General features: G+C 30.0%; 1 protein-coding gene across 1 annotated transcript; it reads left to right on the top strand.

Moving 5' to 3' along the window:
• The first annotated feature begins 4,900 nt into the window (after positions 1-4,900).
• LOC109148563 (serine carboxypeptidase-like 11) lies at positions 4,901-18,538 on the top strand. The gene is made up of 14 exons (XM_019296296.1): positions 4,901-5,119; positions 5,506-5,651; positions 6,231-6,307; positions 6,401-6,523; positions 6,692-6,794; positions 7,545-7,582; positions 7,955-8,056; positions 11,910-11,945; positions 13,610-13,729; positions 14,131-14,199; positions 15,963-16,081; positions 17,989-18,102; positions 18,196-18,241; positions 18,326-18,538. The coding sequence occupies exons 1-14, from the start codon at positions 4,944-4,946 to the stop codon at positions 18,407-18,409; spliced, it is 1,353 nt and encodes a 450-aa protein (XP_019151841.1). The 5' UTR covers positions 4,901-4,943; the 3' UTR covers positions 18,410-18,538.
• The last annotated feature ends 465 nt before the right edge of the window (positions 18,539-19,003 follow it).

Below are 19,003 nucleotides of genomic sequence, written 5' to 3'. Positions count from 1 at the left end.
ATGAGAACAAGAGAGCCTTTTATGACTTTCAGAACTCCACCTTCAGCTATGTACTTGCACCCCAGAGATTCCAAGGTGCCCAAGGATATCAGATTGCGTTTCAAATCAGGAATATACCGAACATTGGTAAGAGTCCTGACAACATTATCATGAGTTTTAATCTGAACACTTCCAATTCCACTAACCTTGCATTGCGTATCATTACCCATCAAGACAACTCCACCATCAACCGGTTCCAGAGAGACGAACCAGTCTTTGTGAGGACACATGTGGAATGTACAACCAGAGTCCAGAATCCACTTAGTCTTGCTCCATTTGTCATCGGAGCTAACAGATAACATAACATCGCCTTCTGAATCACTTTCAAAAACACTAGCTTCAGCGTACTTCTTTTCTTTATCTTGCTTGTTCTTCAACTTGAAGCATTCAGTCACATCATGAACATGCTTCTTGCAGTACTTACAGGATTTGTTGGACTTTCTTCCTTTGGACTTGGATCTAGAATTTTTATTGCTACTCCCTGATTCAAGTGAACGACCCCTTACAGTCAAGCCTTCACCTTTGTCCTCAGACTTAATTTCAAAGTCAAACTTTTCTTTGAACAATAGGTTTGACTTAACACTGTCGGAAGTAAGGGTATCACTACTATTACCATACAGCATAATTTCTTTGAAATGCTTGTATAATTTAGGGAGAGAGACAAGCAATAAAACAGCGCGATCCTCATCTTCAATTCTGACATCAATATTTTCCAAGTCCAATAAAATAGAATTGAATTCATCCAAGTGAGATTTAATAGAAGTACCTTCCGTCATACGGATTGTGTACAAATGCTCCTTCAGGCGTAGCATGTTCGCCAGAGTTTTGGCCATGTAAAGCGTATCCAGCTTGGTCCATAAATCTGACGCAGTCGTCTCACTTACTACCTCACGTAGAACCTCTTTAGACAGACACAAAAGAATGGTTGAACGTCCATTGTCATCCAAATCTTCCCAAGTTTCATCTGTCATTGTAGCTGGTTTCTTCTTCTTCCCAGCTAGCGCTTTCTTCAAACCGTTCTGGGTTAGAACGGCTTCCATCTGAACCTCCCAGATAGAGAAGCTAATTTTCCCGTCGAACTTCTCGATATCGAACTTAGTAACAGTCGACATCCTTGAAAATAATTCTCAAATAAACCGCTCTGATACCACTTGTTAGGAATATAGCGGAATAATGCGGAAGCGAAGAATCGAATATTGAGAATTATAGAAGTTAAATAATAGGAAAAATATGTAAATGAAGAAAATTATATAAATGACGAAAAGAATAATATATATATATATATATATATATATATATATATATATATATATATATATATATATATATATATATATATATACACGTGAGGCAAAGAAGGAAGAAAGAAATAAGATGAATTCAAATGAATTGATGTGTATTACAAATGCAAATGTCTATCTATTTATACATTTCAAAAGAGAAATAAACGCATGAAAAAAGGGAGAACATGTGCATAGTAGCTACGTGGAAAGACAAATGCGGAATGCATGTTGGTACGTGCTAATGGATTTGAGCCACATCTATTTTTTTTTTAACAGCAACATTCTTGAAGAGAGAGCATGCATACTCCCGTTTTTGAAAGGGCGACGTTTAAACAAAACTCGTAAGCTACATTTCCCTGCAAATCATTAAATGGTGACCTAGGAAGTAGCTGATGAAGGCAGTCGGCAAGGAGTGGTCGACTAGAAAAAGGGCGGACTCGGCGGAAAAATCTGATTAGCCGACTCCTTTTTCAACTCCTTTTTCACCGCAAAGAAGAGTGGCCGCCGCTTTCGGAGTGAGTCGCAGAACAACAAGGGAAATAGAAACACTACTGGAAATTCTGAAATTTCCGACCACCTAAAAGTGATCTTAAATCAAGTTGAAAGTCTTGTTCCGACCACTTTTGGTATCCGAAAAAATCTTTGTTGCTATTTCCGACCACTTTTTGGACTTTTTGGTATCAACTTAATTTAAGATCTTTTTCAGGTGGTCGGAAATTTCAGAATTTCCAGTAGTGAAAGCTCCAGAACCTGAAATTAAAAATCGCAAATCTTCCTCTTCATGATTACGCTATGTTCGCGTAAATAAAGAGGAATAGCCAGACTGCTCCCGCCACCGACTGCGTGTGACCGACCATTTCAGACCGCAATCCCCGTGCGACTAACCAAAGTTCACAAGAAGTTGGGAGCAGGCGATGATGGACTCGGCGCAGCGGTCTGATTAGCAAGTCGTCGACCGTCCGCCTCACGATAACGATGATTAGCCTCCGACTAGGCGTTTGTACCAATATTCTCCTTGCCGACTCCTACTATAATCGGCTGAAGCCTCCGTGGGTATGTAACAATCGAGAAACGCGCAGTCACCCGCCTGACCAAAGGACTAGACCAAGCAGAACAAAGGGCCACCGACTTGGTCTCTCGTTTTACGCGTCCCAAGAAGATCAAATGTAGGGAGGTTTATTATTTCATCGTCTTCCCATCAGAGCGTGATTCTCTCTACCTCACTCATGCCCATTCTCCCGGAGTACCCCGAGTGTGAAGCCGGTTGAGTCAGGAAGGTCGACCACGTGAGAAAGGAGGAATCGCGGACCGGTAGGCAGCTCAAGAAGTTCTTAGTTCGCTCAGTGATCATTGGTACGCACAAGTTTCTTCTCTGTTCATGTTCGATAAGTATCTAGGCTCCGGGAATAAGGTACCATCCCTCAAACAAGAGAATAGTTAGTCAGCCGCAGAATATGTACTCAGCTAAGAGACTTGCTAATCCGACTCGTGCCTGGTTGAATTATTTCATAGCATAGGCACATTCTGGAAAAATTTGCTTGAGTGTCAAAGCAGTAAGTATGCCTGGAGCGAAAAGGGAGTCTGATGCAAGCCTGATGGTTTTAGGCCTAAGTTCACTCATTTTGATATAACTACTGTTTCATTTGATAATATAAAAATAATACGTGAGGCAGTATCGGTTTATATATACTGTAGTGTCAGTTGGTAATTAACATACAAAAAAAAATGCGCGCTCCGTTAAAATTAACGGCGCGCCGTTTCTTTACTTAAAGAAACGACGTCGTTTTGACCGCGGTCCACGAATTAACGACTATTATTAAATTACTAAGTTGTTCTATTCTGTGTATCCTTCTTTGGCTTCCTTGATTTAGTCACTTTCTTGGGCCGGTCCATGTGGCTCAAGCCCAATATACCATCCATCACAATTCATGGAAAATTATTGTGTGGACCATGGTCCACACAATGTTATGTAGACCATAACAAAAAGTACATTTTTAATATACTAAATGTACATTATCTTTGTACTAAATGTATATTATACAATATAATGTAATTAAGCAGGATATATGGTAGCAATCTACTGTACGCGAAATCTGTATTATACATATGTGGTTAATAGGATGATTGGAGGAATTAATGTTTGAAAATATTGGTACAAAGGTTATAGATATATGTGTGAAGTTGAATGAGTTACTTTGGCATAAAGACGTACTTTTGGAAGAGACTGAATGATATGATAAAAAAAACTTGCATAAACCATCCGTGGGATTTGGTATTATAGGAGATGAATGAAGTCAATTTGTGATTACCCGCATGTCTGAAGACTTTAAGGTAAACTCAAATGATTTGGGTTTTTTCTTTTTTGACTATGGTGTGAAATTATTATCTAGTAAAAATTTAGGTATGACCACGGTTCCGATTCTAGAAATAGACGAATCGGTTGTTCCGGTTAGAACCGCCGGTTCTAACCGGAATTTCTTTTTTATTTATTTTTATTTTTTTTAATAAATTGTATGGTATGTGTATATTGTTTGTTGCATGTGGCGATGCCAATAGGCCACTGGCCTAGTGGCTTACTGGCCATTTTATTTTATTTTATTTGTAAATTTTACGGTTCCAAATCGGAACCGGCGGTTTCGATTCCTAATTTTCTATAACCGGAACTGGAACCTTAGAAAAAATAACTGTTAAAAATCGTTGTTTATGTGCATGACTTTTAACAACACTGGTTTCAATAACACTCAATAGACAACGGTTCAAAAATCTTTGTCTTTTCTAGAAAAGACAATGGTTAAAAATCGTTGTCTATGTGCGTGACTTTTAACAACACCGGTTTCAACAACACTTAATAGACAACGGTTCAAAAAGCCGTTGTGTTTTCTAAAAAAGACAACGGTTAAAAACCATTGTCTAAGCGCAGGACTTACAACACTGGCTTCAACACCAGAAATTTTACTCCTACGACAACGGTGAAAAACCATTGTCTATGTGCATTTTTCTTGTAGTGTTGCCTCTACTTTCATCTAAGAGTGCATCTACTTTCACCTACAAGTGCATGCAATTTTACCTTGTTAACATTCATTGATCAGGTGCACCTACTGTCACCTACAAGTGTACCTACAAGTGCACCTACAAGTGTGTGTGTTTTCAAATTTCTGATGATCTAGCCATAAAAAGATATATTTTTCATTTTTTTATAATGAAAAAAGTACATGAAAACGTTTAGAAATATATATAACACCGTCAATTTCAACGAAAATATTTTGTTCACATATTTCAAGAAGAAAAGTTATTATCCCAGCGTGTACAATGTACGGAGTAAATAGTACGGAGTATTATCTTAAGAAAATAGTATTATCGACAAACAGTATGATTGATGATGAATAGTATAATTAAGGGGTAGTTTAAGTACGTCAATATAATAAATCATAGAGTCACGTGTAAGTTCGTAACTCTTGCAGAAGAAGCAAACTCGACCGTAACTCCGTATTAATAAAAATTAGATTTTAGGTGCGAAGCCGCTGTCACTATATGCTTTTGTTTGTATAAAAGAACAGCAACCTAACAGCGAGCAAAAATGTGCCTTTTCTTCTTCTGACAATTAAATTAAATTTGACGAAAATGTTGTTGGCAAATCTTTTGCGACGAAGATGCTCCGGTTCTCTTCCCTTGCTTCTAGGAACCGTCGTTGTTTTATGGTTTTGCTCTTCACATCATGTTGCAGCAACAGGCTCTAAGGTGGAGTATCTCCCAGGGGTTCGACCTGAAGGGCCTCTTCCATTTGAACTTGAAACCGGGTACAACTTTCATCTTATCATATTTAAATACTTTGAAGAGTAGGGTTCATTTTATAATAATTACAAACTTGAAAATTTAGTAATATGATCCTAATTTTTTATTTTTCACGATGGAGGGCGTGGATGTGTTTACGCTTTCAATTATCCGCGAATACATCGTCAAGCATTTCTATTTTTCAATGGACATCGTAATTATTGAAAATTATAGAAATGCCATTATATTTTTCCTTATTTTTCATTAATTTTTAACCTTTGATCATCTTAGATGGACAGCTCAGATTTGTCCACAATTCTTGCTTTGATATCTCAATATTATATATATATATATATATATATATATATATATATATATATATATATAATGAATTTAATGTACTTTGGTGTAGATATATCGGTGTTGGAGAAATAGAAGATATACAACTTTTTTACTATTTTGTAAAGTCTGAATCAAATCCAAATATTGATCCTATTGTGCTTTGGATCACCGGTGGTCCCGGGTGCTCTTCTTTTGTTGCAATGACGGAAGAAATTGGTGAGCTTTAAATTTGTGTTTTTTTTTTTTTTGTATTATTATTATAGGTTTTTTACATGCACAACTTTGATGTGTTAGAAAAATATTTTAAAATTAATTTTATTAGTAATTATTTTTTTTCTTTAATTGTTTCAACAGATTTGTTATGATTTATTTTCTAATGTGACATTTTGTGCTTAAGAGAACATTTAATTTAGTCTTTAGATATGTAAAGTTTATCCACTAATAGTAAATTAAATACTATAATAAAATTGAATTATAACTAACTTGATTCAAGTATAATTATATAAACAATGACTATAAATTCTTCCAAAAGGCTGAACCCCAACCCTAAGGGCCCCCCACACCCCGACCCGACAGAGCATTTGGGAGGATATAAATCATGGTAACTCAACTAAACATGAACCATAGAGGCTAGACCGTGCTCACTGCGCACAAGAAACCCCTCTCACTTTGAGAGGTTGCTCCCACACTGCCGCTGGTGAACAATGACTATAAATTGTTTCAAGGAATAATTGACAGTAATACAAATATTGTGTCAAGGAAATAATTTCTAAATTAAATTAACCATATGCACAGGGCCATTGTTATTTGATCTACCAAAGAATAACTGGACTTTGCCTACATTGTCACTAAATCCTTATTCATGGACAAAGGTACTTTACATTGTGCTTTTATAGAACATTATTAATAAATGTTAAGGTCAATTTCAATTGGCTAATATATGAAATGCATAAAATTATTGCTAGGTTGCAAGCTTTATCTATCTAGATTATCCCGTGGGAGCAGGATTTTCGTATGCTAAAAGTTCAAAAAATTATACTGCGAATGATGTAGAAGCAAGTTATCATGCAGCTGAATTCATTCGCAAGGTAAACACTTTTCAATTTTCATTGTGATAGGCACACATGCACACATATATATATATATATATATATATATATATATATATATATATATATATATATATATATATATATATATATATATATATATTGTGAAAATTGCATTAGTTAACTAATACTTGGATTATTCTATAGTGGTTAGAAGATCATTTTCAATATCAATCAAACTCATTCTATGTTGGTGGAGACTCATATTCTGGTATTACCGTTCCAATGGTTGTTCAAGCAATATCATATGGTAAGTCATTAAGAAATATTCTATTGAAATTTATGTGATTCATTAAAAAAAAAAAAAAAAAAAAAAAAAAAAAAAAAAACATGATAATTAAACTTGTATCAAATATGAATATGTAGTATTGAATTTATAGACTTACAGTAGTTACTCAATGAATATCTGCTAGTAACTTTATTAACCTAGAATAATTAATTAATTAATAAGTTGTAGTGATTTTATGAACATATAGTAACACATGCATTACTGACTTAATGAACCTAGAACAGTGACTTATTGAACAAGTAGTATTCACTTAATGAACATACAATAGTAACTTAATTAACTTGTTGTAGTGAATCTATAAATATTTAATAATGAACCAGAAACAGTGACTTTATGAGCCTATATATTAATTTAATTTTTTTTAAAGAAAAAATATGATCTCATTTTAAATATCTCAATTAGAGTTTTTAATGATATTTTTTATACAACAATTTTATTTGTATATAAAAAAAATTAAGTTTGAAAACAAATTTAATGCGAAGTTTGGAATTATGTGATATATTTTGACTATGACTTGGGTTAATATTGTTATATGAAAATTTGTTCATGATATAATAAGTACCCGTGAAAAAAAAAAAAAATTGAGTTTCAATATGTTCCAAACACTATCCATCATCAAATGTTTAAATATGATGAATCTTTATTACTAATTTAAATTTTTAGTCAATATAACATATGTACTTCAATAATTGCTCACTTGTTAATTTACAGGGATTGATGCAAGATTTAAGCCACACGTTAATCTTAAGGTTGGTAAAGATTTTAAGTATGAACATGTTTCATTTACAATATATATATATATATATATATATATATATATATATATATATATATAGAGAGAGAGAGAGAGAGAGAGATGCATTTTTACAAAGAATTTAAACTTTAATTTAAAGTGCAACTATCAACATTATAAATTAAAGTGCATCTATTAACTGTACTTATGTATATGAAAGGTGCACTTTTTGGTGTTGTTTGTTAAACTCTTGATACTATTAATTGCACGTTAAAATTTGAATTATCTCTTCCCAGATTCATTGTTTTGAGTAATTCCATGTTCTATCATATTAGAATGTTTTAATTTCATTCTAATCGTACATGTATATATGTAATACGTGCATTAGGGCTACGTCATTGGCAATGGAGTCACAACTCAATATGACAACTACAGCGATATTTTTCGAACGGCTCGCGGATTTAGTCTTATTTCAAATGAACAGTATATGGTAATTGTTCTTGACTGTTCTTCTTTTATGTATTAGGTTTGTAGAAATTTTACAATACTTAAAGCATATCATGCCTAATATTATACTCCGTAAATAACAAGGGGCAATAAGTTTTTTGTCAATAAGACGATACTTATTTAGATATAACTAGTTTTTCACATGCATTACGCGAATGTGATAATGTCCAATAATTATTTTTAAATAAGTACTTCAAAGTATATCAATGTAAGATTATACAGGAGATGTTCATGCATAGGCAATTGAATGTTGATTTTTTTTTTATTTAAATCAGTAATTCAAAGTATATGAATTCAAGATAATATAGGAGAGATTGATTATAATTGTCAATAAAATAAATGTTTGCAACTTTGTAATAACGATAGTCTAAACACCTACCCTAAAAACGATAGCTAGTCTAAATAAATACTACTTTTTGTTTTAATTTATTTAAGTCTTTCTTAATTCTCTTTTGGGTAGCATTGTCATTGTTTTCATCTTTAGTAGTACTAGTCGTCTTCTTTTTTATTGAAGTTTTCATGCATTGATAAAATTTTGAAAATGATGTGTAAACTTGTTCAATTTGAGCCAATGAAATGTCAATATTATCAATTCTTTGGACAATGGTCCTACCGTTTAGAGTCTAGGTGTAGTTGTATTTCTGGGTAGCACAAGTCTAACAATGATGTAAGAACAAATTTGTCCAATCAAAAAATAATAGTACAATATTTGTAAAGTAATGTACTGCTGTATTATTATATTATAGAAATACATAAAAAAAAAAAAAAATATACCATAATGACCTAAATCATTCCAATATTGCAAAAGCATAATTAAAATATTGAGTCTTGTTCTAAATAATCAAAAGAAGATTAATTAAAGGAAAAAAAAACTTAATCTAAATTTGTTTTTTCAAATGAATAAGGATCAAAGAGGCCATTGAACTGCACGCAATAATACAATTAGGCCACTGAACGTAAAAAAAAAAACTACAACTGGATATCTAAACTAACTAGTTTCATGCAATTAGTCCAATTTGTAAGTTTTTAAGATTTCTAGCAGGTCATCCCTACTTTAAAATATTTTTAAAAAATTATTATGTAAAATAATTATTTTATAATTATTTAAAAAAAAAAAAAAAAAAAAAAACCAGCCGCGATTGGCCGGAGATGAAAGGGTTCACTTCGTCTCCAACTGTTTTTTTTTTCTTTAAAAATTTATTTTTTATTTAAAATTATTAAAATAAAATTTAAAAAATTATTTTTAAATTCGGTAACCAACACAACAGGTAAACAGTCGTTTTTGGTGAAATTGCATTCATTGGTGTTGTTCAGGGACCTAATTGTAATTTTTTTAGTTTGGTGGCCTAGCTAATTGCATTTTGGTATGTAGTTTGATGCCTATTTGACCCTTATTCCTTTTTTAAAAATGCAAGAAAATTGATTTTCAACTTTGAATGCTATGGATTTAGTCAGTCTAATTATTTGACCAATGTTTATGTTATATTATTCATAGTATATGTTTAATAATTATGCCAATTCTGATTAGGATGAGGTTTGAACCTAATACCTTTATTATAGAAATTAATGAATAAGTTAAGAATAATAAATAGTTAACAACATATATATTCTGTTACTAAAGTTTATACAAACGGAATATGGGGTTATTTAAGAGAAGAAAATAATATAATAGATGGTAAAGAAAAATAAAAATACTAAAATCAAAATAATATGTATCATTCATTTCAAAAAACAATTACACTAACATTTTGTTGTTCCCGTTAAAGGCCTAACTTTATTGATTCTTATTAGATTTTTAGATTTTTACTAATTGATTTTTGTACTCTCTACCCAATTTTTTGTGTCTTGGTTAATGGAGGTTTACTAGAGTTATTTACAATTCAAATTTTTAAAATATTAAGTTTAGTGTTAGTATATACTCCATAATATATATATATATATATATATATATATATATATATATATATATATATATATATATACTACATTCAAAGTACTATTAAAAAGTTATATTTAAAAATAATAAGTAATCAAATTTATATTCAAATTTTTAAAATATTAAGTTTGTCAAATCAATGTTTTTTAGTTATTTATATGTTTTAGTATTTCCTTATTATTTTTTTCCTGTCAAAAAATAATAAGGAAATACTAAAACAAATAAATAATGAAAAAGTTGATTTGACAATTAATAATAAGTAAGATGGTTAAAATGGAACAAAGTGACTAATAGACACGTTTTTTTTTTTTTTTTTTTTTTGGTATTGTAAATTTTTTTAACTTTATATAAAAAAAAATATAATGTCAAGCACATTGTGCTCAATTGACATCTCTGTAGTTCTTTTTGGACTACAACTGATAGAGAAAGTATATTGAACAGATACTATATTGTAATAAAGTCGATAATACTCATAAAAAAAATTAAAGAATGTGAACTATTTTATAATCTAACAAAAATAAAATAATTGAATTAATTTTGTTAAATTATAAAATAATGTATCTCATCTTATAGTTATTTATTTCTTTGCCATTGGATATCATTACAATTCAACATGAAAACAACTTCTAAGGTGTTTGGTTGAATACTTTTGTGTCCTACTATTAGATTTATTCCTATTACAATGTTTCTTTTGCATGCTTTTGGTACTCCACTATTGTAATCACAAATGTTACTCATCTTCTTCTCCGATACCCTACTTTTGAAAAATAATAGAATTAAAATAGAGAAAGAGAAAATAGAAAAAATATACATACACACACAGTGTGTGTGTATATATACAAACTTCAGGCAATTATTCTAGTTGAGGACAAAGCTGACACTCTAGGATGGGTTAACAAGTTAACAAGTTATCAAAAGGTAACCTGTCAACATTGCTTACATGACATGCATTTTTTATGGAATCTTATTTTAAAAAAAAAATTTTAAAAATTATTTTTAAAACTAATTAAAAAAATTCCAACTTGATGAAGAAAACTGGACTTCTCCATTAAGCTTCTTCGTCTAAGCTACCATGGATGATTGCCAGGTAGCCATGGCGGGCTTCTCCGTCGAGGATGGAGATACCCGCCAAGATTCTTCGTCCATGACAAAAGCGTCTTTGGCAGCCAAGCTGCCGTGGACGATTTCCGTGGCAGCTTAGTTGCCATGTTTTTTTTTTTAAAACTTATTTTTTTATAAATAAATATTATTATTTTAATTTTTATAAAATATAATTTTTAAAAAATGTTAATCTAAGTGGCATCCTACGTGGCAGGTAACTTAGGAGTAATATATTATTATAGGTCAAATATGTTAATTGCACAAATTTAACAAGTTTAAGGTCGTCAAGCACCTTATGCTCTGATGGTACCTATGTGGCTCTCCTTGAGGGAAGGTCACAGGATAATACCTCGGTGGTGGGGTATTGACTCTTTGGACTGCAATAGATAGAAAGAGTATATAACAGATACTACCTTGTAATAGAGTCAATAGTATTAAAAAAAAAAAAAAAGTTTAAAGATCTAATTAGAGGTTTTTTTTTTTTTTTTTTTTAGTTCAAGGGTCTAATTGCACTTTGGTATATAGTTGAGGAATTTTTTTTTACCCTTATCCCTTTTTTTTTTTTTTTCAATTTCTATTTATTACCAAATATTTGTTCTACTTTTTCTTAAATCCATAGCTATTGCTAATTATTTAATTTATAATATTATTCAATTCTCATATCCCAACTAAACATGACCTAAATTTATAAACAGGATATGTTTTTTTTTAAAAAAAAAAAATTAAGTACAAGTGATGACTCTGTTATAAACTAGATATGTTAATTGGGTTCTAATGACTTAATGACATTCACGTGCAGAGAACGAAAGATTGTACGGGAGATTGCATAAATAGGGTAAGCAATCATTTAAATTATATTTTTATCGTGTATAAAATATATTAAAGATACACACACAAAAATAATAATAATAATAATAATAATAATAATAATAATAATAATAATAATAATAATAATAATAATAATAATATTAACTGGAGTATAAAGTACAACCATTGCTGCACAATATACTTATATAATTTGAAAAACAAAACCATCAAATCTTAAATGAATAAGCATAAACCTTATATTATTTTATTTGTTTAAAAAGTACAAGTTAAAGGTTTTGATTGAGATAACATATTCAACTAATTTTAAGATATATATATATATATATATATATAAAGTATAATACTATAATAACAAAATAAATTATCATTCATATACTTTTTTTTAATGCTACTAGCTCTATTACAATGTAGTATCTGTTCATATACTTTCTCAATCTACTGAAACACAAAGAACAAATACGAACTCACAACCTTCCAAATGAAAGTCCAACCCGGGTACCATTAGACCACATAGTTTTGGTGTTGGATTTCTTTTATAATTAAAACTAATATTTTATTTTGATTATATATATATATATATATATATATATATATATATATATATATATATATATATTATTTGTTTATTTATACTTAAGGTATTATAGTACAATTGTACAATATAAGATTATTAGTATATTTACCAAATAATAATTATTTTTTTTTTTTGAGTACTACAGGCTCTATTATATTGTAGTATCTATTTTCATTACATACCATCTGAGCACAAGGTGTTTTGCAATTACAATTAAATTATTTATCCTTTTTTCCTATATTTATTTTAGTAATAATATAATTACATAAAGCATATTACATATTGATTTTTTTAAGATAATTGTAGACAAGCGAGTCATATATTATTTAATTAATTGAGTGATAGTTTTACACCAATCTTATAATCAAATAAATGTATATTTTTAAATATTGGAATTATTTATAATTTCATCTCTAATTTTATTATCTAAATATATAATAAAAATTTATATTTGTGCATAGCACTGGTAAATATGGCATTTATTTGCTCAAATTCAAGCAAGAAAACATCGGAAAACATAATCGATCAAGTATCCAACCCATTTCATCAAAGACCCGCACTATTTAATATTCATTGTTATAATTTATATAATTGTATCTCGATCCAATTTTTAAAATATTTAACAAATCCATTTCGTGCAACGCTTGTGCGAAAATATTAGTTTTATTAAAAATCTTTGACTAATTGTATTTTTATATTAAAAATATATATGCCTTGGGTTTTATAAATTAATTTTTTTCCCGTTTTTATCAATTGTAGTATATTTCAATATAAACATATTTTTAATATTTGACAAATAATCATATGCTTATTTTTGCAAACCACACATATATTTGCAAATACATATATATGGATCATGAACATAAGTATATAACAAAGACTCAAAATGTAAAGTGATGCATTTTAAATCAATTGCACAATTATTTATTAAAGTTGCACATATATTATCGACACTTTCTCTAAGAGTATAATATTTTTACCATCCGCATTAAATTTAAATTTTCATATATATATATATATATATATGTGTGTGTGTGTGTGTGTGTGTGTGTGTGTGTGTTCTTTTGTCTTAATGGGGCATGTCCAATAATGTGCAGTTGCGTTTACTGAATACCGGGCCACATTTTTATTGGCCTAATGTTATTGGAGAAGAAAATGATGCTAAAAGGTTTCGTGGATACAATATACATGCCTTTGATCGTCATTTAATATTTAAGGTAAGATCTTATTTATTTAAACTATTAATTTGTAACCCAATTTCTTTTGTATGAGATTGCCTCATCTGTAATAAATTTCAAAATATTTAATATGTTTTATAATTTTTAACAATAATAATATAGAACAAATCACATATATTTGGAGGAAAAAATTGATTTGTTTTTTTTTTTTTTTTTTTTTTTTTTTTTTTTAAATCCATAAACATCCAAAATCACTTTTCGTTCTAAATTAATTAAATCTCCACATATCTAATACTCGAAAAATATTGAGCTGCATTTTTTTTTTTTGTAATTTCATAATTACTTTTAAAATTCAACCTCAACTTTTTTGTTCTTTCATCTTAATTTTTCCAAAGAGTAAATTAATGTTCCTAATTGGGATATTAAATGCAACATATTAGGCTGCAGTAATTGCATCTCATTGGATGAATCATGATGATAACGTTCTAGAGGCCCTGCATGTTCGGAAGGTAATAATTTCCTTTTTCTTTTTCTTTAAATTTTCTTAATAAATGGAAAGTGTAATGACGGAAGGTTTCTCTCCACAAAATAATAATAATAATATTAATAATTAATAATAATAATAATAATAAATAAATAAATAAATAAAAGATTTTAAAATGTTGTTGATAAGGACTGATTTAATGCCACTTACATAATGTTTAAAAAAAAAAATACCACTTGCACAATAATTTTAAAATTGCCAAGGACCTTGTGGACTGTGGTCCAATGGCACTAAGTTGCTCCTTTATATGAGAGATTGTAAGTTTGAGCTTTAGTGAAGGTGATATTGGCTCTTTGTGTTTCATTGTATACAAATATATTACAGATTTCTTCCTTTCAAACGGGTCACCCAATTTAAAAAATATATATTTTTAAAAAATAATTAAAATAAATAAAAAAAAAAAACCTCGTCTCCGGCCATGGAGACGAAGGTCGTCTCCAGCCGGAGACAAGGAAACCTTCTTCGTCTCTGGCCGGAGACGAAGAATGCATCATCGTCTCCATGAGTCTCCATGGCTAGAGAGGAAGAGTCACATCTCCATGGCCAGAGACGAAGAGACTCTTCGTCTCCGGCCATGGAGACGAAGGTATCTTCCGTCTCCAGCCAGAGACGAAGAAGGGACCTTTGCCGGCTGGAGACGGAAGATACCTTCGTCTCCATGGCCGGAGACGAAGTGTTTTTTTTTTTTTTTTTTTTTTTTTTTTTTAATTTTAGTTTATTTTAATTAATTTTTTTTAAAAATTTATTTTTTAAAAATATTTTAAATTGGGTCACTTGTTAGAAAGGGGAAAAATTTGTAAATTGGACAAATTGTTTGAAATTGGATGGTTTAGGGACTTAATTGTAGCTTTTTTGAGTTCCGTGACCTAATTGCATTATTGTGTGATGTTCAATGGCCTATTAATTTGACCCTTATTCCAAAAAAAAAAATATTTTGTATGGAATGTTTTTAAGAAGTTAATTCGGACGTATAACCATAGAGTTAATACCCAAAATCGTCCTCGACTATAGTGGTTTTTCTCAATTTCGTCCTAAACGACTTTGGTGACCTAATATCGTCCCAGACTTTTGTGTTTCGCTCAATTTAGTCCTCCATTTGTTATTCCGTCAAATTGGTGTTAAATAAAGGGACAATTCAGTAATGTCAATATTGATCTCTCTTTACTTTCAACTTGTGAAGTGCGAAATTCTTTTTTCTTGTACGAATTACACCCAGAATTACTCCCGGACTTGCAAATCAAATTTTATATTCGCAGTTTTAGGAGTAATTCGTAAAAAAAAAAAAAAAAGGATTTCGCAGGTCACATGTCTATGAGTAAAGAGATGCCAATATTAAAATTACTGAATTGTCTATTTATTTAACACCAAATAGACAGAATAACAAATGAATGACTAAATTGAGCAAAATACAAAAGTCTGGGACTAAATTGAGCGAAACACAAAAGTCTGGGACGATATTAGGTCACCAAAATCGTTTAGGACGAAATTGAGAAAAACCACTATAGTCGAGGACGATTTTGGGTATTAACTCTATAACCATATGAGACATATATATTTTTTATATTTTAATTTTAGAGTTAATTCCATTTTTTATCCTAAATTTATAGGTGTTAGTCCATTTTAATCTTTTTTCTTTTTTTTTTTTTTTCAAAACACATCCTTTGATCCTAGTATTATTGTAAAACAGACTATATATCCTTCAATTTTGGATTGTTTTGACATATATAGGGATGCGGTGAAAAATGGGCTAAATGCAGGATACCTTTGCGATATGAAAGAACTGTGAAAGACACTAGAGCATATCATGCAAATCTTAGCACAAAAGGTTACAGATCTCTTATATACAGGTTTGTAAAATATACAGTAATACAAGTGTAGTTAATATGATATAATGTTGTGAAGTGTGTTATTAATTCTTTCTAAATGAAAATATTTATTTACTAATTGTTTGAATAAAAATTGAGTTAATAATATTAATTTAATATCATATGAGGTCCTCTGAGTATAGTGATTTTGTCATGTTTAGTCCTAAATTTTTAAATTGATCACTCATGGTCCTTCGACATTCAAATTGTTACCATCCCAAATTAACCACACATGGTCCTTCAACTTTCAAAATTTAACTAGCCGTGGTCCTCATGAAAAGACGCTGAGTGGGTAAAATTTGATAATTGAAGGACCATGATGTTTAACTTGGACCACCGATGATAATAATTTGAAAATCGAAGGACCACAAATAGTGAATTTAAAAGTGTAGGACTAAATATGGTAAAATCATTATATTCAGAGAACCCTAGATGGCTAGATGGTATTAACTCAATGATAATAATTTTATTTCACCAAAAAAAAAAAATGATAATAATTTTATAATGCCTTAGAGGCAGTTTAATTGCCGGCCTACTACTGTCAATCGAATGTGGTGTAATTGTATTTTTGTAAATAATTATTAGTTTGTTTACAAAATTGACCTCACTCGTTTCTATTTATAGTAGAATGCATGATACCTTTTTATATTATAGAATTTACTGTTGTTTAAATATGATGATGTAATTGGGCCGGCACCTTAAATATAATGTGGCTAGCACTTTACCTGGCAAATTATATTATGCACCGTGGTGCATAATCGATTATGCACCGCGCGTCTTTTTTTTAAATGAAAATTAACAGTGTTTATTTCCGCCGTTTCGCACCCTTTTGCAAAAAGTAACTCTGTTATTCAGTGTCATTTTGTATACACTGCAGTTTCAGTTGAACACAACTACAGTTTCATTTCGATATAACTATAGTTTCATTCGATATTTATAGACTCAAATATGTGAAAATGTTATTTAATTTTATTTTATATACACTATAGTTTTATTAAAACACAACTACATGGTCATTTTGATATAATTACAACTTCATTGTACAATATACACTCAAATATGTGAAATGTTATTCAGTTTCAGTTTATATACACTGCAGGTTCATTTCACTATAACTACAGTATCATTTTGATATAACTACAGTGTCGGTTTGGATATACTGTAGTGTCAATTGGTGTTTAATATACCAAACAAACGGACTCCGTTAACTCTAACGGCGGGCCGTTTCTTTACTTAAAGAAACGGCGCCGTATATGGGCCGCGGTGCATAATCGATTATGCACCGCGGTCTATAATATAACAACTCACTTTACCTTTAATTAGATTGGTTCGGTACGAATGTTTATTAGTTTGAGTATAGTACGGGTTTAAAAGTGCTTCTTACAATTAAAGTATGCTTAGGATACTGGCAAATTATTATGTGGACCATGGTCCTCATAGTTGTGTGGACCATGAATATCATGTACATTTTTAATATACTAAAAATACATTATTTGTAGATTGAAGGTACATTATTTGATAGTATATATAAAATAATGTACTTTCAATACTCAAATAATGTATTTTCAAAAAATATACTTTACATACACAAATAATATAATTTTAATATATTAAAATGTATTTTTTATTTATGAACCACACAGCTGTGTGGACCATATAATCCATGTAATAATAATTGGGACACCTCATAGATTGACAAAACAAAAAAATTATGTAATTAATTAAGATATTATGGTTCAATTATTGTACTTACCATATAAAAATCTTAAGATCTCACAAGCACAACCAACATTTGCAAGGTATCTTCAAGATATCTACTACTAAGTATATGTTTTAATGATTATCTTTTTACTAATCTAAATAAATAATCATACCTATTTCTATTTCAGTGGAAATGCTGATTTGTATGTGAATTCATTTTCTGCTGAAACATGGACAAAATCATTGAATTATTCTGTCATTGATGATTGGCGACCTTGGAGGATGAACAATCGAATTGTTGGGTATGTTATAAAAGTCCTCAATAGCAGATTTATGATATATGAATTATAATTAAGAAAAGCTAATTAAAATGAAATCATATAATTGTTATGTAGCTATACAAGGACCTTCTCCAACAACATGACATATGCCAAAATTCTGGTGATAATTTACTTCTAGTATATTGGTTATTAGCTCAAAATATATATCTATATATGTATAACTCTTAGTTGATATTTGTAACAGGGATCGGACCACATTGCTCCAACAATAACACCTGCGGAATGCTTCATTATGTTTAAGAGATGGATATCACATGAACAACTTTAATATACGTTAGAAGTATGTTTCCTTCGAAAACATATGGTTGTACTTGAGTTTTATTTAGATGGTTTATGATGAACGTCAACAAATACAAAATATTGTTATAATATTATTGTAATGAATAAATTACTGTGGTGAAGCACATTGTGCTCAGATGGCATGTAGTGACTCTCTCATATGTGAGGTCATGAGATTGAGTCTCGGTGAACAGATACTACAATGTAATAAAGTGGTAGCTTTCAAAAAAATAAAATAAATAATAATTCTGTGGAGAATAATTGAATTGTATTAACATTCAATCCATCACACACTTCTCTTTATGTGGGATTGTCATATTTTATTTTTAACTTTATTATTATTACAATTACAATAATAATAATAATAATTATTATTATTTTTGAATGCTACAGGCTCTATTACAATGTAGTATCTATTCGTATACTTTCTCAACCTACTGAAACACAAAGAACCAATAACGCCTCCACTGAGGCTCGAATTCACAATCTTCTAAATGGAAGTCCAACCCGGGTGAATGCTACTGGCTCTATTACAATGTAGTATCTATTCATATACTTTCTCAACCTACTGAAACACAAAGAA

This window comes from Ipomoea nil, unplaced genomic scaffold (assembly GCF_001879475.1).
Source record: "Ipomoea nil cultivar Tokyo-kokei standard unplaced genomic scaffold, Asagao_1.1 scaffold2144, whole genome shotgun sequence".
Lineage (NCBI taxonomy): Eukaryota > Viridiplantae > Streptophyta > Magnoliopsida > Solanales > Convolvulaceae > Ipomoea > Ipomoea nil.
Note: the sequence above shows the minus strand (reverse complement) of the source record. Positions and strands in the feature narration are given on the sequence as shown.